The sequence below is a fragment of the Petaurus breviceps genome, unplaced genomic scaffold (genome assembly GCF_028583685.1).
Source record: "Petaurus breviceps papuanus isolate PSGF00001 unplaced genomic scaffold, PetGlider_PUasm1.0 90849, whole genome shotgun sequence".
In the NCBI taxonomy this organism is placed as follows: domain Eukaryota; kingdom Metazoa; phylum Chordata; class Mammalia; order Diprotodontia; family Petauridae; genus Petaurus; species Petaurus breviceps.
In genome coordinates, this window is record NW_027187361.1 from 19,386,057 (window position 1) to 19,411,739 (window position 25,683).

Genomic DNA, 25,683 nt, shown 5'->3' on the forward strand with positions numbered 1-25,683 from the left:
TCCTTTTGGTGGGACTTCAGTGTTGACATCTAAGATCATTTAGTGACTTTTCTTTGTTCATTAAGTTTTATGGGCACATAATTTCCTTGAAGACAAGACCTGTTTCATTAGGTCATTGCATTAATAGAATGAATTATGGTGCCTGACACCTGTGCCTCAGTTTCTTCAACTGTTAAATGATGGGATTAGATTTTGTCTAAATTTCTTCAAGCTCTTAATCCATTATACTTGGTAGTAACTAGTATTCTGAGCTTTACCACTGTTTTGTTACTGCAATTATTTAAATGGTTTGTATGCAGTCTAAGTGTCCTAAGGACACAATAATAATGATTATTTTTCATAAGACAATGTGTTTTTTGTTTGTTTGGTTCTTTTAACTGGTGAGGTTGAGGAGGAAGGCCCTGGTCGGGAAAGAGTATAAATACACGTAATAGCAGTTTTTTTTTAATGACAATAGAAAACAAATGGTCTTTTTCTATCATTCTATATATGAGAACACCATAGAGGAAATTTTACAAAGAATATGGCATGAAACCAAGTCCTATTAAGACCATACAATCTGAAACACATGATCTCTTATAATCAAGAATGAATGAGTGAAAATGTCAGAACCTTTACAAGTAATAGAAGTTTTTTTTTTTAAAGAGTTATCTGTGTTTATATTTCTACCAGAAATAATGAAATACCTGACTTCTTTGTCTCCTGTCTATCATCCCAGAGCCTGAGCAAGGATATCAAGGCAAACATGCTTTTCTCTTCTGCTGATAGAAATATATTCCTATGATGAAAGATCAGCCAAATTGAGATGAGGAAATCAGTGCCCTAAACTAATAACCATTCTTGTGAGTTCCATGGAAGAAACTGCACAATCAATCACAGAAGAATGTTAGATTTGCTATATGACACAGTTAGCAGTTAATGTTCACTGTTTAACTTTTTATTTTCCGAGAGCTAGACTAAGAAAAATAAACAATTTTCACCTATCAGTCTTAGATAATAAGATACGACTTTGTAAAGAGCTGCTAAAGTAAGTTAGGGCAGCGAGGTGGCACAGTCACTAAGAGCGCTGACTTCAAATCTGGCCTCAGACGCTTCATAGCTGTGTGACCCTGGACAAGTCACTTAACCCTGTTTGCTCAACTTCCTCATCCGGAGAATAAAATGACAAACTGCTCCAGTATCATTGCCAAGAAAATCCCAAATGGGGTAGCAAAAAAAAAAAAAAATCAGACACAAGTGAAACAAATGAACAACAGCACAAAAGCAAACATCGACCAAAATATTTTTCTGGGGTATAAAAAATTTTTCCTTGAAATTAATACTCCTCAAATAAATAAAAACATAAACAACAATCCCTTTTCTATAGAGTTTTAAGATTTGGGATAGAAGGTCATATGGTCTGGTACCATTATCATTATCCGTGTGCCTTTCTACAGGTTGCGCACCCCCCCCCCCAATTCTGGAATATACCCTTCTTGTCTCATCTCTACTTCTTAGAATCTCTTGGTTTCTTAAATGTTCAGTTCAACTATGACCGTCTGCATTAGATCTTTCTGGAAAATCCCATCCCTAGGTATTAGAGCTTTCTCCTCCAATTACCTTATATTCATTTTGGTTATAATTATTTTGTGTGTGTGTGTGTGTGTGTGTGTGTGTGTGTGTGTGTGAGGGGAGGAGAGAGAAACACAAAGAGAGTTGGGGGAAGGGGTGAACAGGGACCATTAGAGTTAGTGGTGTAGGATGTGGGTGTATCTTTGTACTCCTAAGATTTAGCACACTGACTTTCATATTTTTATTTGTTCATATTTTAAGGTGCTTGCTTATTTAGCTTGAATTGAAAGAATACTAGGTAATTCCTAAGGTCTCTTCAAACTGTCATGTTAAGATCCTGTGATCTTCTATGCCATTTGAAGGGCATGGGGGTTGTTTCTGATTTGCCAAAAACAGTCCTGGAAATCTGAACTTGCTTCCTTGATTTCAAAAATGTTTAAATAGACACCAAGTCTCTGGAAGTATTTGGCATATTACACCATGGCCATTTCTCCTCCAGGAATCATATTTCTTTCTGTTTTCTTCAAGATTCAAGTCACCTTGAACATGACATAAAACCCAAGTTTTCAATGCCCTGCTACAAACAGGGCATTGAATTTGGGACCTAAAGAGTAAATTTAGGAATTTTAATGTAAAAGTAGCCTCAGATTTGCAGACATAAATCTATATCTGACTACACATCTGAAATCATTTACTCACTCCTTATTCCCAGTCTCCAAGATAAATTTTCACTATGACATTGTCAGCAAACTCTCAGAAAATCATAACAACAGAACACTGTGTCAAGTTCATTAAGCTAAGACCACACAAACATGGAACATTAACTTCTAAGGCTGGTACTACTTGATTTAAAGACCCTCTATTTCAGCACTTCTCTACAATAGAATATAATGTTTTCTTTTTTGTCACAAATTTAGATATAATTAATCATTGAGTCAATATTAACTTAGCCCTTTTCTATTTTGTTTGAGCACTTAAAATGGGCTGACCATTCTAGGGTGAAACATTATTAGTGGAATTGCAGTCCATCTTCAAGCTGTGAAAGGTTTGGCTGTTGTATATTTCCTACTGTTTAATAAACTATTGTGGCAGAGGATGATGAACTCATCTTATGAGTACTGAGTATTAGGGTTTTGGGGAACCATCTTCTTCCCAGATAAAGAAACATCCAGGACAAAGAAATAGCAATATTCTTCTCCATTAGTAAGAGTTGCTCAGGCTGTACTTTATTCCTTTCTTTAGTGGAAACAAAATAAGCCTGATTAATAATATTTAGAAGAAGTGTCTCCCTGTCTTAGAGATTGTTAACTACAGAGGAATATGTTGCTCTACAGGAGGCTCCCATCTCATCTTTATCAACTCCTGGAACCCCAAGACTTGTACACTTCCCCCATTTCTTTTTTGGCCAAAGATGCCGCTGATTGACTGTGATTGGTTATACGCCTCGAGCAATCATAAAAAAGCAACAAGACCCAGGTCTGCATCCTGAGAAGCTGAAATTGTTGTCATTCTGAGTACTTCTTTTCGGTATTTACTAAATCTTATTATTTTGCCTTTTCGGTTCGGTTTGTCTACTCACTTTTTGATCCCCCTATTCTTACAGACTTCGTCGTGGGTGTGAATCTCCTGAGGATATCATGAAACTCAAGCTGGAAAACTCTCCCAACACTCCATTGAATTTGTCTTGAATTTTTGGAAAAGAAAAAGACTTGAGATATTTGATTTGTATCAAGGCTGCAAGATTATTCAGATTAATATAGCGTCAAGGTAAACACTCCGTATCAGTCTGCATATCATCTGCAGGATGTGGATCAATTTTGTTGGCTGGTTTGTCTTTTATAACACCAAATTTCCCCCAATGTGGCCTGAAAATCTGAAGTCTTTGCTTGCTTTAAAGGAGAAACGTTATCAAAACACTTGTTTTCTAGACCATTAGCTATTGAATCTCTCCCCTCCCCGCCCCCCCCACCCCCAACCAACCAATTGCTTTTAGTGCAACATAGATGATAGAAGAATCTTTATTTTTCCTTGTCTGGCAACTAATGGGACATATTATTTATAACTGATTTTTATGGCAAATGAAGACTGATTTAGATCTATTTTGCAATAAAATCGAATGTAAGCTCCTTGAGGGCAAGGGTTTAAAAAATGATTTTGTATTCCCATGTCCTATTACATGAAGTACATAATGTTTGATTGATTGAATTAAACCTTGACATCCATAAGATGCATGTATATAAGAGTGTGTGTGTGTTTAGACTGGTATCTTGAAAATGGAATCAAGGTTGTTTCTTTAGGAAACAATACTTGCCTTTGGTAGTTAATTATTTTAAGGGAGAAAGAAACATCATTTAGAGTCAGAAAAATTGGGTTCAAATCTAGGGTTTGTCACTTAATAAATGGTCAATTATAGGCAAGTTATTTCTCCTTTCTGAGCCTCAGTTTCCTCATCTGTTCAAGGGTGGTAGAGGTTGTGATCAATATGTATCTGCTACTTTCTAGTCCTAAATTCTATAGAGCTATAGTCTTAAGTAAAACTTTTGAATAGATTTAGAAATGGTGTTGCTTCATAGCAACCATTAGCAGGTCAGTTTCCAAAAGGTCTATATTATTCTGGTTACTGACAGTGGAACTATGTAGAAGTTTTACTTCTTAGTCATTAAAGAAATATTTTATCCATTTGAAAGTTTCTTCCTATAGTCTACTTAAGTGAGCACTTAGCAGTTGCCAATGATGTCATGTGTAGTAGTGGTCTTAGTTTAGTTAAACTTTGGCCTGTGTGTTCCATCTTCTCTCTTTACCTCTCCCCCTAGTTGCTTAAGGCAGTGGCAATAGCAATGGCAAAACCTGGTCTAGGCAGTAAGGCTGACTCTGAAAGAGAGATAAAGACAGTGTATCTTTATGATGCCAAGCACCTAGGAAATGTCTTAACAAGTGCAGGACTGCCACCTAACATACTTCCTTCCAACTGTAGCCTTTGGGCTTTGGAGATCAGGAGACTGCAGTAAGGAAAATCTATTCTGGGAGCTACTATCTTGCAGCTGCATGTACAATAGATCAATTCAACAGTCAATCTTAACCGAGCAAAAGTGAATAATTCAATTGAGTGGGACTTTATCCCACTCTCAGCTTTCCCTCACCCATTATTTGTCATCCGAAAGGACAGCTAGAAGCTTAATTGTGTATTCCATAGGCCTCTGTAATAACAAAAAACACAAGACTAATTTCAACACATGAAACAACTCATATGTACTGTATAGTAAACTCCATAGAGGACTGGAGACAGATGGACAAAGTCTGGCTTAAAGGATTCACGTAGCTGTTTTGATTCAGGAGTAAGACGCATTTTAACTAGTCTAGAGATTGGTAACTCTGTGACTAGAATTATATTTTGCAAGAGAGATTAGTGGCTCATTCAAAGATATTAACACTGTGATTTGGTCTGGAGACTCATGGTCATATGAGGAAAGGAAAAAATGTTTTAGATGGTTGAGATCTGTTTATGTTCTCAGTAAATAAAGGTAAAGGGAACAAATTTATAAATGTATAATCAATCTTTCAAAGAGAAGCTTGAGGGTACTGAGGGTACTAGATGCTTACAGCTGGGAAAAGTTGAAAATAAAAATTAAATGAAGAAGATAGTAGAAGCAGATGTGTGTGGTGTAAAATCTACCAGTGCTTTCACCTATTGAAAATCTAATCATTCTTTAGACTCACCTCCCAGAAAAGGGGGCTTATCATGTGACAACCTTTTTCTGGATCTTAGATCAACTGGCAGGACTTTGTAAAGTTACCGTGAATATACATCATCTCATCTATTCATCATCCATTAGTTGTTTATTTTCTTGGCATCCCTTCCTCTTCAGTCCCATTTTACGATAAGATTCTACCAAACTACTTCATATTATGAAATATGATCATTAATTCAAATCATGTTGATGATAGGGTAGGATTCTGGGAAAAAATTCTTGATTTCTAGGTTAAAGAGTTTTCAGGTAAGTGTTTTTCCACAGTGGAGAACTCCACCTCGGAATCCTAACATCACAAGATTCCTTTTCAACTAGAGCAGACTTGGTATTTCTCTTCTCGTTATAAAGAGTGAGCTCTCATCAGTGGAAACAGTGGTTTGATGAGTTGCTAAGAAGGAACCACTTACTTTATGAAAGTCTATGTTAATGTAATAAAGCAAATCTTGAATCATGATATCCTAAAATCAAATTAGCATTGTCCTTTATGTAGAATTACATCTCTACTATTCTAGATTTTGGGAGGGAGTGATAATATAGATAAGGGAATTAAACAGAAAATTAATAAGCTTCACTTAAACCAATATATAGCCTACTTTCCACCAAACTTTCTATTAGAATAAAAAACAAATTACAAATTGTATGCTTTGCTTACAAACAACTAGAAAGCCATGAGGGAAGAAACTGGAAAAGGGAAGAAAAACAATATTCCCGAAAATTCTTCAAACTAGTTAACCAATTCCTGAAAAACATTCATGCTTTATCTACATACCCATCTTGCATTATACTAGAAATATCTCTGATGTTTCTAAGCAGACATGCAAATAAGAATCAAACTTTTACCAGCCCAGACATTTTATTTTTACTGACCTATGCTACCTGGGCTGTTTTACTGACCAGATTTGTCCTGTTGACAGCTATTTCCCTCCAGTTTCTTTTAAAATATCTCATGCTTTTACACTGGTTTTAATTCACATCTCAGGTGATTAGGGTAGGCCCACAGTGTTTTGGGGATATACTGTTTTATTTAGGAGATCATTACCAACTGACAAGACTTTCTTTTTGAAAAGAGAACACTTGAAAAGTGTCTTGAGAAATACTGGTGGTCAGAAACAAAGAAAGAGTTAGATAACAATGCCAAAATAAAGTTGTTTATCTTGTACAAAACAGTTACAAATACTAGAATTCTCTTTGGGATGTTGCTGCTTGACTGTTTCAAAAGTATAAAATACTTTTTCTTAGCCAAAGAATATACTTGTTTGATGCTTAGCAATTACACATCTTTGTTTTAGTTTAGTTTTGTTTTTTGAATAGGTAATATTTTAATTAAAAAAAATATTCAGTAGTGATTGAGCATATTTGGAGATGGAACCCTTATTTCCCACCCATTATAAAATAAAATTTGAAAGGGATGTGTGTATGTGGGTGTGTGCCCTGTTTTAGCAAGATGAAGAAGGTACCTTGTGCTAACTTATGATAGTGACTCTTTGCTCTGTGGAAGAGTACAGGCCAATTTCAATAAAACTTTTGTCTTTGTGATAAACTGGTATTCCTTTAGTTCAAAAAGGAAAACAAAGCCTTTAAAATACATTTAGATTATCTACTTCTTTGATTTCAACAAATAAAGGATTAAGAAAACTATATTTTTTCCTTCTCAAAATAATATCCCCAACTCATGTACACCAGGGCAGACACACATGTACACATACTCATATATATATATATATATATATATATATATATATATATATATACCCTTCCCAGTTCTGCCACCTCTTTAAGGTTTCATAGTTACTGAACAGTTATTAGGATTACAGAAGCTTGGTTGGCTTTTTCAATGGTTATAAAGAGAAATCCCAGGACCCCAACCACACTGCAACTCACAATAAAGGTCCAGTTGCAGAGTCGGTCCTTCCAGCTTTTCAAACACTTCTAACCCAGAAATGTGGTTCGGCACCAGTGAATGCTAGTGCTTGGAGATGCAAGGAGAAAAGACAGATAAGGAAATTCTGGAGGAATCTATAAATGTATCTGCCTGTAGGTCTTAGAGATTTCTCTGTTGAGATGAATCAACAGCTATCCCAATCTCTAAAAATGATACGAAACTGAATAGAATTTGGTGAGAACTGGATGTTGAAAAGTAACTAGGTATTCTCCAACACACACACACACACACACACACACACACACACATACCCCAGGCACGTACATAATAAAACCTTGGTGAGGTCCTGTAATAATCATAGATAATGAGTTTTTTTGTAATTAGGAATGAAACTGACCAGAGTCCTCCTTTGCTACTGAATATTTGCCAATGCTGAAGAAAGAAAAAGAGTGAAAACCCTTCAGTCTTCACCACTACTGGTTATATTTAAAGATAGAGGTATCCAACCCAGTAGACGAGGTTAAAGAGCAGGAAAGAGGTTGGGAAAAAGACTCGGGAATACGAGTCCAGCTCTGAGATGTCTATGTGAATCCGTCCTTTCCGCCAGGAGCCCGATTTACACTCTTCATAGCAACAGAAGAAGCTTTGACAGTCTTTGCCATCCAGACACTCATAGACACAAGTATCTTCGAATTCCTGCCAGTACATGGAATTATTCAGAGGGATTACTGTAGGAGGTGGTCTCATATCCAGGACAGAGTAGTTCTAGAAGCAATAGACACAAAAGAACCAACATCAGACAGTGGAAACATTAGCTGAATGAAGCAATCTGTATATATGTTGTAGAGTGACCAGAGAGACGGGTTAAATATCAAAACTAGCATGCTGATGTTTTGTAGACATAGGTTCCGATGGATCAGATATTTGGAAAATATTTACGTAGCAATGGTTTATTCCAACTAGAGGACAAATCTGTTATATCCAAAGGATTGTTATGTGTAAGATAATACACTAGAGGTAGCCCAGCATAGTGGATAGAGGTTGTGTTGGAATCACGTAGGCTTGGCTTTAAGTCTTTCCCCTGACCCATATTGGCTATGTGACTCCCAAAATGTATTAACATCTCAGTGCTCCCAGACAACTCTGTAAGACTCTAAATTATTCAAAGATTTCTGGGTGATGTTAGTAGTGGGGATTTCCCCATTAAAGAAGTTCCCTTTCTACAATGTATTTATGTATTGGCAGCCATTTTAAAAATGTCTTCACAGATCTCTTGCCTTAAATGATGAACCCACAACCCATTTATTTTTCTGATTTGATATATACCATAAATTTATTTTAAGCACCTTTATTTTTAGAAATTTGTATACCTCCAAATGGCATTTAAAAGAAAACAAAACAAATAAGAAGTCAAATGGGCATGAAAATATTCAATGGTCAGAAATCTTCCAACAATGTCTGAGAGACCCAAATTATGTGATATCTTTTTGTTCAAAACCTGAAGAAGGTATTAAGTATTTTTTGGGAAAAAAACCAAAAAAAATGGAGCAAGATTTTAACGATCTTTGTAGAGAAAGATGGCTTTCATTAAAATATAAGCCCCTTGAAGGTTAGGGTCTGTTTTTGTCCATATTTCACCAATGAATTACACAGAGTCTGGCATAGAATAGGTGCTTAATAATGCTTAGTGAATTGAATTCAGTATGAATTCATTTATTATTCATAAACCACACAGTGGTTCACAACTGGCCAATGAATATTATTATTACCAGAGCATAAATGTTGCTTTGTGAGTATATTATCTTCTAATTAAAAAAAGGAAGTATAAAATAAAACAAAAGCTAAAGGATATTTTAACAAAAATTATGAATCTTAGATTATGGAAAAGCATGCATGATCATTGAGCAAAAGAGAGTGAAAACCAAAAATATAGGAATTTTACTGAAAATGTGAAGAAATTATTCAGTGAAGAAGCAATATTCATAATTGTCAAATCTTTACCTTGTCATTGTCAACATATCAGTCAATTTTTGTTTGTTAATGCACATTCAATGCTGGTTGAATTGTGAATTACTACAACTGGTCAAGAAAACCATTTGGAATCATGAGAAATATTATTAAATTGTTCATACTCTTTGACAAGAGAGCCTATTTCTAGATAATGAATGATATAATGATATGACTAATACATTTAAATAATTCATAGTAATTCATAAAAACAAAATTTTTAATATAACTAAAATTAGAAGTATAATGTATACCCAACAATTGGGGATGGTCTAATAAATGTTATATATGAATACAATGGAATATTATTATATCATAATATAGAACTAATATGAAGAATTTTGAACAAGATGGGAAGGAAGATTGGTATGAAAGGATACATAATAAAGAAAGCAGAGTCAATATAATATCCACATAATGACTACAATGTTATAAACAAAGAAAACACTAAAAAAGAAACATACTTAGGGAAACAACAAATATTATTCAGAACAAATTATTGTTAAAGTACAAATCTTTCCTTTCTGATACAAATAACTCTAAGCTACACAAGTGGAAAATGTCATCTATAACAGTGACAATTTCTCTAGTAAGGTAATGCTTAATTCTTTTGGAGCAATGTGCTTTGCTAGGGTTTGCTTAAAACTATTTCTTGGCACATCATTACGAAATGTTTCAGTGACAGTTGATGTAAAATAAAATATTACATGACACTTATTTCACAAGTAGTTATAGACAGATCAGGAAAGGAGTTCTTGTCTACAGAAGACATGTGGAAGGATACTCATAGTAAAATTCTAAGCAACTCTTTGTCAATCCTATTAATAATTCTCCAGAGATTGACTAAAAAAATTGTTAAAATTCTGCTGTCTTGTTACACATGTAGAAATGACCTAAACAGCAGATATTTAGAAAATAAAATTTAGTAATTTGAACCCTTAGTAGTTCATCAGATTTTTCTATCCTTTAACTAGATAGCAGCTATCTGTCTGTCTTTCTGTTGCTCATCTATGTAACACAAATTTCAGGCCTGGAACATTCATAAAATGCTCACTAGTTTGGTCAAGAGGATGATATCTCAAGGTAATGCACTGAAGGAACAACATTGGTGGCAGAATTTAAAACTCAAAAAAGTGATTTCAGTTGTCTGTTTCTGCCTCTCTTTCTCTCTCATTTGGGGAGACGCTTACCCAAAAGGAAATTCTGTGAAGTTTCTAGTGAGGCAGATTAAAAATGAGGGACATATTGAGGCACCACTTCCTCTACATGTTTGCTACTTCCCAGAGTCTCTTTTTCCCCCTCTTTTTCCAAAGGTCTCTTCATATAGAATGTCTGGAAACTGTTGAGTTTCTCAAAGAAATAGTCAAGATTGTCTCTCTTTTCCAAAGCTATTAGAACAAATTTGCTCCTTAAATGGACACACATCGAGCCATCTTTCTCTCTACCAATGAAGAGAGACTCATGCAAATGCCACTGTCTTAAAACCCAGGCAACATTCACATACCTTAGAACATTCTGAGAATCTAGTCAAAAAGTCTATATGCCAAGGGCGGAGCCAAGATGGCGGAGTAGAAGCACTACCCTCCCAAGGCTCTCACTTCCACCCTACCCAATCCATGTAAAAAGGGGACTCTAAACAAACTTTGGAGCTGCAGAACCCACAAAATGACACAGAGAAGCTAACCTCCCGCTGAGAACAGCCCAGCAGGCCGGAAGGAATTGGCCAGAGCAACGCTCTAGGAGCCAAGCCCAGCACTACGCGGAGGCTTTAGCCCCAGGGCGGGCCTGACCAGCCGCCAGCCAGAGGGACTCCAGATCAGCAGCAGCTGTGGCCATCTCCAGATTTATCAATACATAGATGCGAAGGACAAGGTGAGAGGCCAGTGCAGTCTGGACTTTGGGACCCAGGAAGTGGGAATGCTTGGCTTTTACCCCCAGGGTGAGAAACCTCTGAGACACCAGCACAGCCTGCCAGCACCACGTGGCGGCTTCGGCTCCTGGTCTGAAGAGTGTAGGGGGACCAAGCAGCAGTCTGAGGGGTAATCACTCTTGCTTTGACCTGCTTGGATCTGGATTGCAGTCTAGGGTGGAGGTCCTGGGGTGTGTGTCCAGCTTGCCAGAGCGTGTGGAGACCTCAGAGAGGGAACCCATCTAATACCTCCGGCAGCTGAGAAAACCCCAGCTTTTAGGACGAAAACTCCCCTGTCTGGTGGCAGAGTCCTACTGTGGCAAAAAGCCCAAAAGTCAAATCATTGAGTGGCAAAATGAGCAGGCAAAGGAAACAAAGCAGACAGAAGATTCCAACATTACACTCCTATTTTGGGGATAAGAAGGAGCAAGGCATGGAACAGGAGGAAATCAGTGAAGTCAGAACTCCTGCACCAAAAGCTTCAAAGGAAAATACAAGCTGGTTACAGGCCATAGAGGACCTTAAGAAGAAGATAAGAGAAGTGGAGGAAAAATTGGGAAGAGAAATGAGGACAATGCAAGAAAATTATGAAATGAGAGTCAACAGACTGACTGAAGAAAATAATACCTTAAAAAACAGACTGACTCAAATGGCAAAGGAGGCTCAAAAAGGCAATGAGGAGAAGAATGCTTTAAAAAGTCGAATTTTCCAGATGGAAAAAGAATCTCAAAATCTCATTGAGGAGAATCATTGCTTCAGAATTAGATTGGAGCAAATGGAAGCTAATGACTTTATGAGAAATCAAGATGCTGTTAAACAGATCCAAACAAATGAAAGAATAGAAGGCAATGTGAAATATCTCATGGGAAAAACCATTGACCTGGAAAATAGATCCAGGAGAGATAATTTAAAAATTATTGGACTGCCTGAGAGCCATGACCAAAGTAAGAGCCTGGAAAGCATCCTCCAGGAAGTTCTCAAAGAAAACTGCCCTGATGTTTTAGAATGAGAGGGCAAAATAGAGGTTGAAAGAATCCATCGATCACCTCCTGAAAAAGATCCCAAAAAGAAAACTCCTAGGACTATTATAGCCAGGTTCCAGAATTCCCAGACTAAGGAGAGAATATTACAAGCAGCCAGGAAGAAACAATTTGAATATTGTGGAAAAAAAATCAGGATAACCCAGGATCTGGCAGCTTCTACACTGAGGGATCGAAGGGCCTGGAATGTGATATTCCGGAGGTCAAGGGAGCTGGGATTAAAACCAAGAATCACCTACCCAGCAAAACTGAGTATCATGTTTCAGGGGAAAATATGGTCATTCAGTGGAATACAGGACTTTCAAGCATTCTTGCTGGAAAAACCAGAGTTGAATAGAAAATTTGACATTCAGATACAAGAAGCAAGAGAAGCATGAGAGGGTAAACAGGGAAAAGAAATCATAAGGAACTTATCAAAGTTGAACTATTTTTTTTTAAAGCAATCGGGGTTGAGTGGCTTGCTCGTGGTTACGTGGCCAGTTGTTGTTTCTGGGTGTGGTGCTGAGTGTCTGGGCCCGGATTTGATCCAGGTCATCCTGGCACTGGGGCCGGTGCTCTTGCTTGCTGAGCCACTTGGCCAAAGTTGAACTATTAACATTCCTACATGGAAAAACAATAATTGTAACATATATATATATATATATATATATATATATATACACATATATATACACATATATATACACATATATATATGTATGTATGTATGTATATATATATATATGTCTTTATATGAGGGTATGCGGGCATATGAATACATATGTGAATGTGTGTATATACGTTTACAGGTATACATAGATAGAGGGTACGGGACCAATTTAACAGGAAGGGATGATACTTAAAAGGTGAAATTAAGAGGTGAGAGGAATATAATGAGAGGAGATGGGGAGAGCCAGAGTGGGGCAACTATCTCATACAGAAGAGGCAAGGGAAAATGGTTACAATGGAGGGGAAGAATAGGAAGGCAAAAAGGAATGGGTCAGCCTTATTCCTATTGAATCTGGCTGGAGGAGGGAGGGAAATACACACTAAATAGGGGATCTCACCCTCCAGGAGAATAGGGGGGGAAGGGGATGTGAGGGGGGATGATGGAAGGGAGGGCAGGCTGGGGGGGAGGGAAGTTGGAAGCACCCACTTTTGAAAAGAGACAGGATCAAAGTAGAGAATAGAAGAAGTGGGAGGTGGGACAGGAGGGAGGGAAATATAGTCAGTCTTTTACAATACATCTACTATGTTATTGTTTTGCATTAGCCGCACATGTACAACCTATACTGAACTGCTTGTCTCCCCAGTGGGGGTGGGTGGCAGGGGGGGAAGGGAATGAATCTGGAATTGAAAGTTTTAAAATCAAATATTCAAATATATGTATATATGTGTGTGTGTGTGTGTGTATATACTATTATTAATACCATCTTACATGTTATTAAGAAAAAAAAAGATATACAGGCACTGAGGCACAGAGATCCACTGGAAAAGTTGAAATGGGTATGGGAGAAAATATGGGAGAGAGCAGATTGGAGGTGGGGATATCCTGTGGGACTGCTGTTTTGGGGGGATGGGTGGGGAGAAAACGGGGAGAAAATTTGTAACTCAAAATTTGGCGGAAACGAATGATGTAAATAAGTTAATAAAGCATTAAAAAAAAAGTCTATATGCCAATCAAAGTATTTACAATTTGTCTAAAATTTGAACTATAGGGAAATCTTTCATTTTCTCCATTTTGCAATATGAAAAAACCCTGAAATTTAAATGAATTTAGCATAGCCCATAATTAGCATATTAAGAGGCATTAAAAGTTGGGATGTGAAAATGAATAATTATTCATGCATGTGTAGGGCTTATACATCTTTAGTAGTGGTAGAAACTAAGCAGTATTACATATTTTCAAACTATAAAAATTGATATTTGTATAAAATCTTTTCAAAACTACATAGTCTGGCAGAAAATTATATAATCAGGGAAACAAAATAAAAAAGATTTTTTTTTCAGTCAGTCATACATAGTCTTTTGTAGGCCAAGTAGCCTACTAAAAAACAATAACAATTTTTTGGCATGGTACCATTGTATGTCCAGTGATTAAGGAACTGGAATGGAATCAGATTCCTTCTTTTATCTGCCTACCCATTACCTAGAGTGAAAACAAACAGACAGTAGGAAGAAGCAAAAGGCCCAGATTATCAGCAAATAGGAAAAAAAAAATATTTCTAGAAGTGAGAACTGGCTTTCCAAAGAATTGTTTAGAATGCTCTAGATAATACTTCAAATTACTCGAATAAAAAATAACTAAAAATAAATATTAAACTGACTTTTATTGAGAGAATGGCTTTTAATTTTTATTTGCCATAATAAATCAGATCTAATGAAATCATATTCTGACCTTCTCCTGACATTAAAACAATGTAATGTAGGTTATTTTGGGACTGCTTGAACTGAAAAGCTTACGGGCATGTCATAAAGGAAAAAAAAATACATAAACAGGCAGGAAGTATAATGAAATCAGATGACAGGAATTTTCTTGCCTGGAACAAGGCAGAAATAGGGTGAGAGGGCATTTAGAATTTATTTCATAAAGCTGTACTGAGGGATTTAAATAATTTATTTTTTCCTCTAATTTTCATTTTTCTTTTGACAGGTCCTGTGATTTTGTCCCAATATTGACCATCTGGTGATGTCCACATATAGTCACCCTTTGGGTTGTTGAAAAAGAGTGTTTACAGCAAGTTGTCTTGACAAAAGTCTTTGCTACTAGTCTTTGCTTCACTTCTTGTACTCTAAGTCCAAACTTGCTTGTTATTCTAATTATTTTTTGATTTCCTACGTTAGCATTCCAATCCCTTATGATGAATGTGACCTCTTTTTTGGTGTTATTTCTACAAGATGTTATAGGTCTTCATAGAACTGATCAGCTTTAATCTTTATGGCCTCAGTAGTTGGAATGTAGACTATATTATTGTGATGTTAACCAATTGGCTTTGGATTTGAACAGATACAATTCTGTTCTTTTTGAGATTATACCCCAGTACTCTCTCCTTTTTTTTTTTTTTACCACCATTTTATCAGTTATGAGGCCTACTCCATTTCTTTTAAGGGATTCTTGTTTACATTAGTATATGTAATGATCACTTGAATAAAATTCACTCATTCCTGTCCATTTGAATTTATTGACATGCATGAGGTTAATGTTTAATCTTTTTCTTCTCCTGTTAGACCACATCTAACTTACCTTGGTTCATAGATCTTACATTCCAGGTTTCCTTGCAATATTGATCTTTACAACATCAGACTTTTTCCTTTTTTCACTGGACACATTTGAAGCTGAGTTTCCTTTTGGTTTTGGCCCAACCACTTAATTGGTACTGGCATTTGTACTTTTAGCTGTCCTCTGTTCTTCCCCTATAGTGTGTTGGGACACTTTCTGACTGAGAGGACTCATCTTCCAGTGTCATATCTTTTATCATTCTAATATTGTCTATGGGATTCTCCTGGCAAAGATACTAGAGAGAGGTTTGTCATTTCCTTCTCCAGTTGATTACGTTTTGTCAGAACACTCCAGTATGACCTGTCTGTCTTGGGTAACTTTGCACAGCATAACCCATAGTTTCTTTTTTTCTTTTTGGAGGGGCAATTGGGGTTAAATGACTTGCCCAAGGTCACATGGCTAGTTTTTTGTGTTGTGTCTGAGGCTGGATTTGAACTCATGTCCTCCTGAATCCAGGGCTGGTGCTCTATTCATTGTGCCACCTAGCCACCCAATAAGCCATAGTTTAATTGAGATACACAAGTCCCTCTACCATGATAGGGCAGTCATCCTGGATCTGACTATGGCTCAGATCATGAGCTGCTTTTTTAAAAATTCAGACTTAAATTGAAGAAAGTTGGGGAAAACCATCAGATTGTATACATAATACCTAAATAAATTCCTTATGAATATGCAGTGGAAGTGGTGAATAGATTTAAAGGATTAGATCTAGTAGCTAGAGAGTCTGAAGAGCTATGGGGAGAAGTTCACAATATTGTAAAGGAGGCATCAACAACAACAAAAAATTCCAAAGGAAAAGAAGAGCAAGACAGAAAAATGGCTGTCTGATGAGGCTTTACAAATAGTTGAGGAAAGAAAGAAAACAAAAGGCAAAAGAGAAAGGGGAAGACACGCCCAACTGAATGAAGACTTCCAGAGAACAGCAAGGAGAGATAAGAATTCTTTCTTAAATAAACAATGCAAAGAAATAGAAAAAAATAGAGTGGGAAAGACAAGAGATTTCTTCAAGAAAAATAGGTATAGTGAGGAAATGTTTCATTCAAGAATGGGCATGATAAAAAGACAAAGATGGCAGGGACTTCACAGAAATAGAAGAGATTAAGAAAGGGTGGCAAGAATATGCAAAAGAACATCACTGATAATCACTCTGATGTGGTTGCTGATCTACAGCAAGACATTTTAAGGATGCATTGCTAACAATAAGGTTAGTTGAATTCCAGCTGAGATATTTAAAACCCTGAAAGATGGTGCTGTTAAAATGCTGCACTCTGTATTCTAGCAAACATGGAAAACTAAACAGTGACCACTGGATTGCAAAATATCAGTTTACATCCCAGTCCTAAAGAAGGGCAATGCCAAAAATGTTCAAATTATGAAACAACTGCTCTAATTTCATATGCCTGCAAGGTTATGCTTAAGATTCTGCAAGCTAGGCTTCAGCAACATGTGAAATTAACTAGCATTACCAGAAGAGCAGACTGGTTTTCAAAGAGGTAGAGGAACTAGAGACCAAATTGCTAACATTCACTGGATCATGATGAAAGCTAGGGAGTTCCAGAAAAAAAAAAATCTACTTCTGCATCATTAACTACATTAAAGCCTTTGACTGTGTGGATCAAAACAAAATGTAGCAAATTCTCAAAGAGATAGGAGATCATCTTTCTTGTCTTCTAAGAAACTTTTATGCAGACCAAGGAACAACAGTTAGAACCAAACATGGAATAAGTGATTGCTTTAAGATAGGAAAAGGAATACTACAAGGCTGTATATTGTCACATAATTTATTTAAATTATATGTAGACTACATTATGCAAAATGCTAGGCTGGATGACTCAAAAGTCAGAATTACCGTGTTTCCCCGATAATGAGACACTGTCTTATTATTTTTTTTGGACAGAAAAACACCAGAGGGCTTATTTTCAGGGGAGGGCTTATTTTAATGAACATTGACAGCAATTTTAATAAACAGGTAAATGTGAACAAAAAAATGTACCTTTATTCAATAAGCAAATCACTGAGAAGAACAGGATGACGTGCTCACTGCTGCAGCTCTGATTGGATGCAGCTTGGAGCGTGGCGTGCATTTCACGGGGGGGGGGGGGGGGGGCCTACAGAGGGCACCGTAATGTAGCGTGTAGCACAGGGGATCACCTTCACTACAGTAGCAATCTCAATAGGGCTTATTTTCGGGGGAGAGCTTATTTTAGAGGAATCTTACACTGTAAGGGGAGGGCTTATTTTAGGGATAGGTCTTATTATCGGGGAAACACGGTACATTCCTGGGAGAAATATCAATATCAGATATGTAGACAATAACACTACAATGGCAGAAAGAATTAAGAATTATTTTGATGAGGATGAAAGAGGAGAGAGTAAAAACTGACTTTAAATTAAAAAAAAAAAACATAAGATCTTGGCAACCGGTCCCATCACTTCCTGGCAAATAGAGGGAGAATAAATGGAAGCAGTATCAGAGTTTATTTTCATGGTTCACTGCAGATGGTGACTGCAGTCATAAAATTAAGACACTTGCTTCTTGGAAGGAAAGCTATGGCAAATCTGGACAGCATACTAAACAAGATTATGTATTACCTTGCCTAAAAAATGTCTGTATAGTCAAACTTATGGTTTTTCTGGTAGTAATGTGTGACTGTGAGAGTTTGTCTATAAGGAAAGCTGAATGCCACATAATGAATACTTTAAAATTTTGGTGTTAGAGAAGACTTTTGAGAGTCCCTTAGATAGTAAGTAGATCAAATCAGTCAATACTTAAAGAAATTAAGGCAGACTATTCACTGCAAGATCAAATACTGAAGCAAAGCTTCATTGTAATGGCAAGCAAATGAGTACTTAGCATCTTGTTTAAGTTATTAAATTATTTAGCAGCTTGTTTCAATTCAAGTGCCTTTGAGCCTTGCCAGTGATTGTATCAAGTCTTTGTTAAGAAATAGAACCTGTGAATCCCACAGTGGGAGGGGCTTGTCAAAGGCAGGGATAGGAATGGTGTAAGAAGTGGGCAGAACAGGGAGGAGCTAAAGACCATATAAAACGTTGAGCACAGCTGGGACAGAGAAGAGCTGAGAAGGGGAAAACTTGTGGTTTCTAGCACTCTGTATGTTTTGTCTGCATTGATTTGTGTTTATGATACTTTCTACAGAAGCCCTGGGACTTTAATGGACACCCTGAAAGAGGATTTTCTTGTTGTCTGTTTACAGGAGTCCTGGAGGAGGGTTTCAGAGGTCCTGGGACTATATTGATAATTTGTGTTGAGTTCTCAGACCTTGTTTTGGGGTCTGTGTTGATTTCACAGGCAGATAGTGAACTGGTGATGGTACCAACAATGTGCATGAATGTTGTTTTGTCTCTGTTAAGTTTGTCTTCCAAGAAACAGAAACTGCAAAGGATTTGAGGTGGACCAAACACTGTGAGCTTCAATATGTAGTGGGAACTGGATAAGGAGCTGAGAGCTGCCTGCCTGTGAATCTAGGTGACAGCTGGGTAGATTCAGGCAAAGGCTGGACCCATAGAAGATGAATTATGGAATCTGGGAGCCAGCCTCAAGTCAAGATGAAAAGATCTCTCCTTGCCAACTTAGTGCTGACTGAGAAGGTCATGATTTACTGTGGCCTAGGGGTGGGAGAACGTTGTACTTTATATCTTGTACCCCTTAAGGATGATTGAGTTAAGGATGATTGGAAACTAATATCCAACCAAGAAGAAAGAAGACTTTTTGACTGAGAGATTAAGACAATGTGACCTAGGGGGTGGGAAAACTGACCTTTGTACTTTGTGTCCCTTAAGGAGGATTGTTCCTGAAGGATGATTGAGTTAAGGATTTACTGAATTATATCTTTTGTTTAAAACTATGTGGCCACTTTAGTGCTAAGTTGTTACATTATATCATTGTGAATGCTGTACTTTGGTTTCTGTGAATGTTTTGCCTTAGTTTACTGCTGAATAATTAGAGAGTTCACTATACTATGTGATCATAACCTTAAAGCTATTCACAGTAGCAGTCCTCTAGAAAGCTGCCCGTGCTTGGCTTTACAATACTTTGTTCACATAATGAGAAAATAGGACTCATTGGAAAAGATCCTTATGTTAAGACAACTTGAAGACAAAAGGAAAAAGAGACAGTAGAGGATGAGATGGAGTATCATGAAACCAATGAATATGAACTTGAAAAGACTGAGGAATATTAGAGATTAGAAGGGCCTGTCATGGTAACATCCATGGGGTCACAATTGGACGTGACTGACTAAACAACAACAAAAAAAATATTTCATTGGCATTGGAAGTTCCAATGAGGAACTTTTTATATCAGTGCATATCAACAACTTTAAGTTTCAAAGAATTACCAGACATGCTAAGGTAGTTAAGTGAGAGGTCCAGGTTTATAGAGTCAGAATATATTAATATATGACTTGAATCTCAGTCTTTTTGACTCTAGGTGGACTACCTAGCCATTAGTATACCATCCTGTCTCTCAACATTTTGGTTCTTAGATACATTAATCCTCTCTACCATATGTGTGTGTGTGTTTATACACAAATATATTGTGTTAATTGTGAAAAGCCCTAATATAATGGTAGAGGTAATTTAAAAAAAAGAGCAGAGCTCAAGGACAATGCTTCTTGTGATGTTGCCCTGTGTGAAGCTGTTCCTTTCTTTAGCAGACAATTACAATTTTAAATAGACTATTTGTTCAGATAATGTCTATCCTGGGAGATCTTTGAAAGTAGGAAAGATGAAAGTGAAAATCTGTTTTGGCTGACTAGGAGGACTTAACCAAATCTTTTTGCAGGTCCCTTTCAATTTATTCATCTATACTTTCCACCTGGAAAGTATCAAGATTAATTGAGGGTCTTTCCTATAGTAGCTGGCTTGAATAAACCCATAAGATGGATCTACCTTGAGATCCTTATGCTATAAGTTAAAGAAGTTTTATGCTGGTTTTCCACTGACAGGGAGCATTGTGACATAAATGGAAATTATATTATAGGTATATGTGTGGGTGTGACAGAAAGAGACCACGTAACACAGTAGAGAGACCATATTTGTAGTCAGATTCTTTAGGTTCTAATCACAGCTTTGTCATTCATCATTTATGTAACCACTTTAAGCAAGATATTTCATTTCTCCAGGCCTCAATTTGCTCATCTGTAAAATATGGGGGTAGGGCTCATGGGGGCACTGCAACTTTTGTCCACCACCCATTCTACATCAGACCCCTCAGTTCACCCCTAAGTGGCAGTTTTGCATCCCTGACAGCCTGAAGGCAGGGACCTGTCAGATATATATTTCTAGAAGTAAAATTGCCTATAGGGTACATCAGTTTCTGATAGTAATTATAGAAGGGGAGATATGTTTTATGATTTTTCAATTTCTATATTATTTTAACTTCAATGATCAAAGGAGTTTTAATTAGATTTTAGGAATCATGAGCACCTATTGCATTAAAAATAAAAGTCTCGGGATGTGAAACCAAGATGGCAGAGCAAAGCCAGGAAGTCACCCAATTTCTCCTAAAAACCCTTTAAAAAGTAACTCTAAACAATTTTTAGAGCAGCAGAATTCACAAAAATATAGAGTTTTTAGAGGGAAACACATTTCCAGTCCAACACAACTTTGAAATTTGGCAAGAAAAATCTGTTGCACAAGGGAGAGTACAGTCCAGAACAGGCCACACTAGTGCAGACCTGGCCCAAGAAAAGCTGAAACCAGACTCAGGGTGCCTGAATCACTTGTAGCAGTGGTTGTTTCCAGTCCTCTCATCTCACAGATGCTAAAGACACCTTAGAATGTCAGCAGGAAAAGTTTGTTGCACCTGGGTGAAAGATGGACACAGTCCAGCACAGATTGGGCACAGATCGGGCCCCAGAAATCCAGAAGCAGAGCTTGGGAGTGATTGAATTAGCAGCAGCAGTGTCAGTAGCTGCTTCCAGAGCTCCCAACCGACATGTAGAAGGGGGTTGAATAACTGGTCAGAAGGAGATTACAGGGTTTTTTTTTTGCCAGCAGTGAGGCAGGACTCCATTGCTTTGCCCATACTTGGATCTAGGTCATGGGTGGCAGTCCCAGGATGAGGATGAGGACTAGCATAGAAGAGTTTGCAGCCAAAGTGGAGGAAGGACCCTCCTCACAGTTCAAGGGCAGAAAAGAGTGCTTGTGGTCACTCACAGACCAGAGCACAGGCAAGGAGAGTACTAAACAACTTTCCTTAGATCATACAATTTTGGAAGAACTGAAAACTTATAGATCCTTAGAAGTATCTCTGAAAACAGCTGCACAAACCCCTTGAAATTTGGGACAGTGTGCCCTCCATCCTGGAAGCAGAGACCTACTTCAGCAATGATTTAGAAGGCAACTAATAAGCTGGGGGAGGGGGAAGGGACAACAGAAAAAAAAACCTATTTAAATTTACTATGGTGACAAGGAAGATACAAACACACACTCAGAAGACAACAAAGTCAAAACTCCTACATCCAAAGACTCCAAAAACAAACAAACAAAAAACAACAAACATAAATTGTTCTCAGGCCATGGAAAGCTCAAAAAGGTTTTTGAAAATTATGTAAGATAGGTACAAGAAAATTTGGGAAGACAGATGAGAGTGATGCAAGAAAATCATGAAAAACAAGTCAACTACTTGTTAAGGAGACAAAAAAAATATTGAAGAAAATAACACCTTTAAAAAACAGACTAGGCCAAATGGCAAAAGAGGTCCAAAAAGTCAATGAGGAGAAGAATGCCTCAAAATAAAGATTGTACAAATGGAAAATAAGTCCTAAAACTCAGTGAAGAAAATAATTTCTTAAAAATTAGAATGGAACAAATGGAAGCTAATGACTCTGTGAGAAATCAGGAAATAATAAAAGAAAACCAAAAGAAAGAACAAATAGAAGACAATGTGAAATGTCTCACTAGAAAAACAACTGATCTGGAAAAGAGATTTAGGAGAGATAATTAAAAAAAATATTGGACTACCTGAAAGCCATGATAAAAAAGGAACCTAGATATCTTCTTTCAAGAAACTATCAAGGAAAAATGCCCGGATAGTCTAGAACTATAAGGTAAAATTGAAATTGAAAGAATCCACCCATCACCTCCTGAAAAAGATCCCAAAAGGAAAACTTGCAGGAATATTATAGCCAAATTCCAGAATTCCCAGGTCAAGGAGAAAATATTGCAAGGAGCCAGGAATAAGAACTTCAAGAATTGTGGGGCTACAGTTAAGAAAACAAGATTTAGCAGCTTCTGTATTAATGTATTGGAGGGTTTGCAATATGATATTCCAGAGGGCAAAGGAACTAGGACTACAACTAAGAATCATCTGCCCAACAAACCTGCGTATATTCCTTTTGAGGGGAGAATGGACATTCAATGAGAAAGAGGACTTTCAAGTATTCTTGATGAAAAGACCAGAGATGGGGCAGCCAGGTGGCACAGTAAGTAAGAGTGCCGGCCCTGGAGTCAGGAGATCTGGGATCAGTTCTGGCCTCATATACTTAACACCCACACAAAATAACTGGCTGTGTAACCTTGAGAACGTTACTTAACCCCAATTGCTTATAAAAAAGGAAAGAAAAGACCAGAGCTGAAGAGAAAATTTGACTTTCAAATAAAAGACTCAAGAGAAGCATAAGAAAGGTAAACAGTGAAGGGAAATCATAATGGATTTAATAAGGTTAACTGTACACATTCCTATATGGGAAGATGATATATGTAACTCAGAAGACCTTTCTCTTTACTAGCGTAGTTACAAGGAGCATATATAGGCAGAGGGCTATAAAACTAAGCACAAGCAGCTTTACAGAAGACTGCTGCTGTGGATAGCTCTAAGGTTCTGATCACATAGTATAGTGAACTCTCTATTCATTCAACAGTAAATTAAAGCAAAACATTCACAGAAACCAAAGTACAGCATTCACAATTTTATAACATAACAACTTATCACTAAAGTGGCCACAGTTTTCACCAAAGTGGTGACATAGTTTTATAGTTTAAAAGATATCATTCAGTGAGTCCTTAACTCAATCATCCTTAAGGAGCAAGCCTTAAGGTCAAAGTTCTCCACCCCTAGGTCACAGTAAATCATGAACTTCTCAGTCAGCATTAAGTATCCAAGAAGAGATCTTTTCATCCTGACTTGAGGCTGGCTCTCAGATTCCATGGTTCCTCTTCCATGGTCCCAGCTCCTGCCTGAGTCTACCCAACTGTCACCTGGATTCCAAGGTAGGTAACTCTCAGCTCCTAGTCTCGCTCCTTGCTCAGTTCCTCATCCAGTCCCCATAAATTTGGTTCTGTAAGTGATTTTATATGTGGTTGCTCTTTTTTGTTTTGTTTTATTTTTACAATGGACTCAGTTTCAATTAATTTTTAAAATGCATAAAAAACATTGTGGAAGAAAAGAAGCCCTAGACAATGGTATGGATAGAAATATATTGTTTTTTCCCAGCATCAAAAGTCTTATCTAGAATATATGGCTAAACCCATCTTTATGAATAAAGAATAAAGTTCCTACTCATCCTGTACGATTGTTAAGATACATAAAGAAGAAAGTTGTTCCAAAAAATACAAGAAGTATTATTTGGTTACTGATGTCATCTATAGAAAAGTTGTATCCCCAGAAGAAGGACAATGACATGATACGTCTTTAAAGATTAAGCAATTAGAGGCAGCAGTAAATGAGGTTTAAATTTTAAAATAGCAAAATTAAATGCAGAAATCAGAGGACTGATGAATAAAATTATTAATTACCTAGGTGAAGAGGTCAGCACGTACGTTACATACATGGGGAAAGCGTGCTTTTAGATCCTTCAGTTTTCTCTGAAGAATGTCTGGACGCTATGGAATTGAAAACTACAAAACAGGATAAAAGGCGTAATTCCGATTGGGCACCAAAGCGTTTACCCTACTCCTTCTCCTTTCTTCCTACCCCCACCTCAATCCTATTTCCCAGAGGATTTCTTTCAGTATGGGGAAATATGAGAGTGGTAGAACTATTACCATTAAGTAACTTGGTTAGTTAATTTAAACAAGTTATTGTTAAATAAGGGAGGAGTCTAATAAGACTGCTTTAGTGAGAGGTTTGGTGGATTGGGATTTAAAATTCCTCCATAGGATTGCCCACGCCTAGGAATCAACCTTTATTGGTTGCAATTAGATTTTGATTTTTTTGGGTAGAATACTCTCTAACCCCCAGTGTCATCAGGCCTTAGCTATATGTCCCTCTATGTTATGTAGGAACAATATGAAGACACTTTCTTCTTTAATGAATTTTGAGGATGACTTTTGAAATGTAGAGTTGATAAGATTATATAAGATATGTATATGTATGTACATATATGTGCATACACATGTATATATGTGTGTGTATCTATATCTATCAAACAAAACTGTTAGTAAAATTGTACTTGAGACTAGGGCAGTAATGTCATTCTTCCCCACCAAATATAAAACATTCCAATAGCAAGCACTTTACCTACTTGTATCCTCGTTACACATAGTTGGTCTCTCACCCCACCTGATTTTTCACATTATACACAAGTCTTTGTGTCCAGACTAGAGGGATTGTTGAAATGAGTTTTTCTATCATGATGGCCAAGGTTCCACCAATGCTCAGTGTATTTTAACTACAGGAGCTTGTGGAGGGCAGGAAACAGAGCATATGCTCAAGCACTGTGGTGGTGGGAGTGCCAAACTTACAGCAGTCTGCTATGCATTGGTATTTGGGTTACAATTATACTAGAGGATCTTCAATGACTCTCTAGGAATATCCCAGTTTCTGTTGGGGCCTTCAGAGACTAAATCACCTATCAGAAGAATACCTTTGTTTACATGGAGTTGGGAGAAATCCCCTCTTCTTAGTCCTCAATTTATGTGTGTGATCAGGAGGAATATAGTGTGGTCTTGAATATTATGAATTCTTGAGAATCCACCTCTGCACTGTCACTTGTAGTAACATCTATGCCATTTATTCTGAGTAGGGCCTTTTCAGTTAAGTTTTCAGAAGTATATTAGATAGGGAGTACTCAGATGATGCTAGATGTCTTCAGCAACAAGCTATTAATACTTGCTTCCCCATAACCTCAGAAGAAAAGTCAAAGGCTTATTGGACTCGTTAGGGTTTGGAGAATACTTGTTTCATGCCTAGACATCTTAATATCCTCTATTTATCAAACTAAGACTTAAACAAAGTTCTGGATAGGTCTCCCCTTGAGCTTCTGTGATCCTGCAGTGTGTGTGTGTGTGTGTGTGTGTGTGTGTGTGTGTGTGTGTGTGTG

At 37.1% G+C, this 25,683-nt stretch overlaps 1 protein-coding gene and 1 long non-coding RNA gene across 4 annotated transcripts in view; one reads left to right on the forward strand and one right to left on the reverse strand.

The window, feature by feature from the left end:
* LOC138149728 (uncharacterized) overlaps window positions 1-15,287 on the forward strand; it is a 38,317-nt gene extending 23,030 nt beyond the window's left edge. For 2 of the 3 annotated variants that reach the window (XR_011165408.1, XR_011165409.1), the window contains 2 exons: window positions 2,886-3,027; window positions 3,155-3,791. This is a non-coding gene — a long non-coding RNA (uncharacterized lncRNA). Of the gene's footprint in view, window positions 1-2,885; window positions 3,028-3,154; window positions 3,792-14,770 lie in introns of those variants that run through there. The other variant, XR_011165410.1, reaches the window with a different exon arrangement.
* Window positions 7,564-25,683, reverse strand: part of GABRG3 (gamma-aminobutyric acid type A receptor subunit gamma3) — an 858,838-nt gene continuing 840,718 nt past the window's right edge. Inside the window, exon 10 of the mRNA XM_069072942.1 lies at window positions 7,564-7,947. Coding sequence (XP_068929043.1) covers window positions 7,669-7,947 — 279 coding nt within the window. The 3' untranslated portion in view covers window positions 7,564-7,668. The remainder of the gene's footprint in view (window positions 7,948-25,683) is intronic.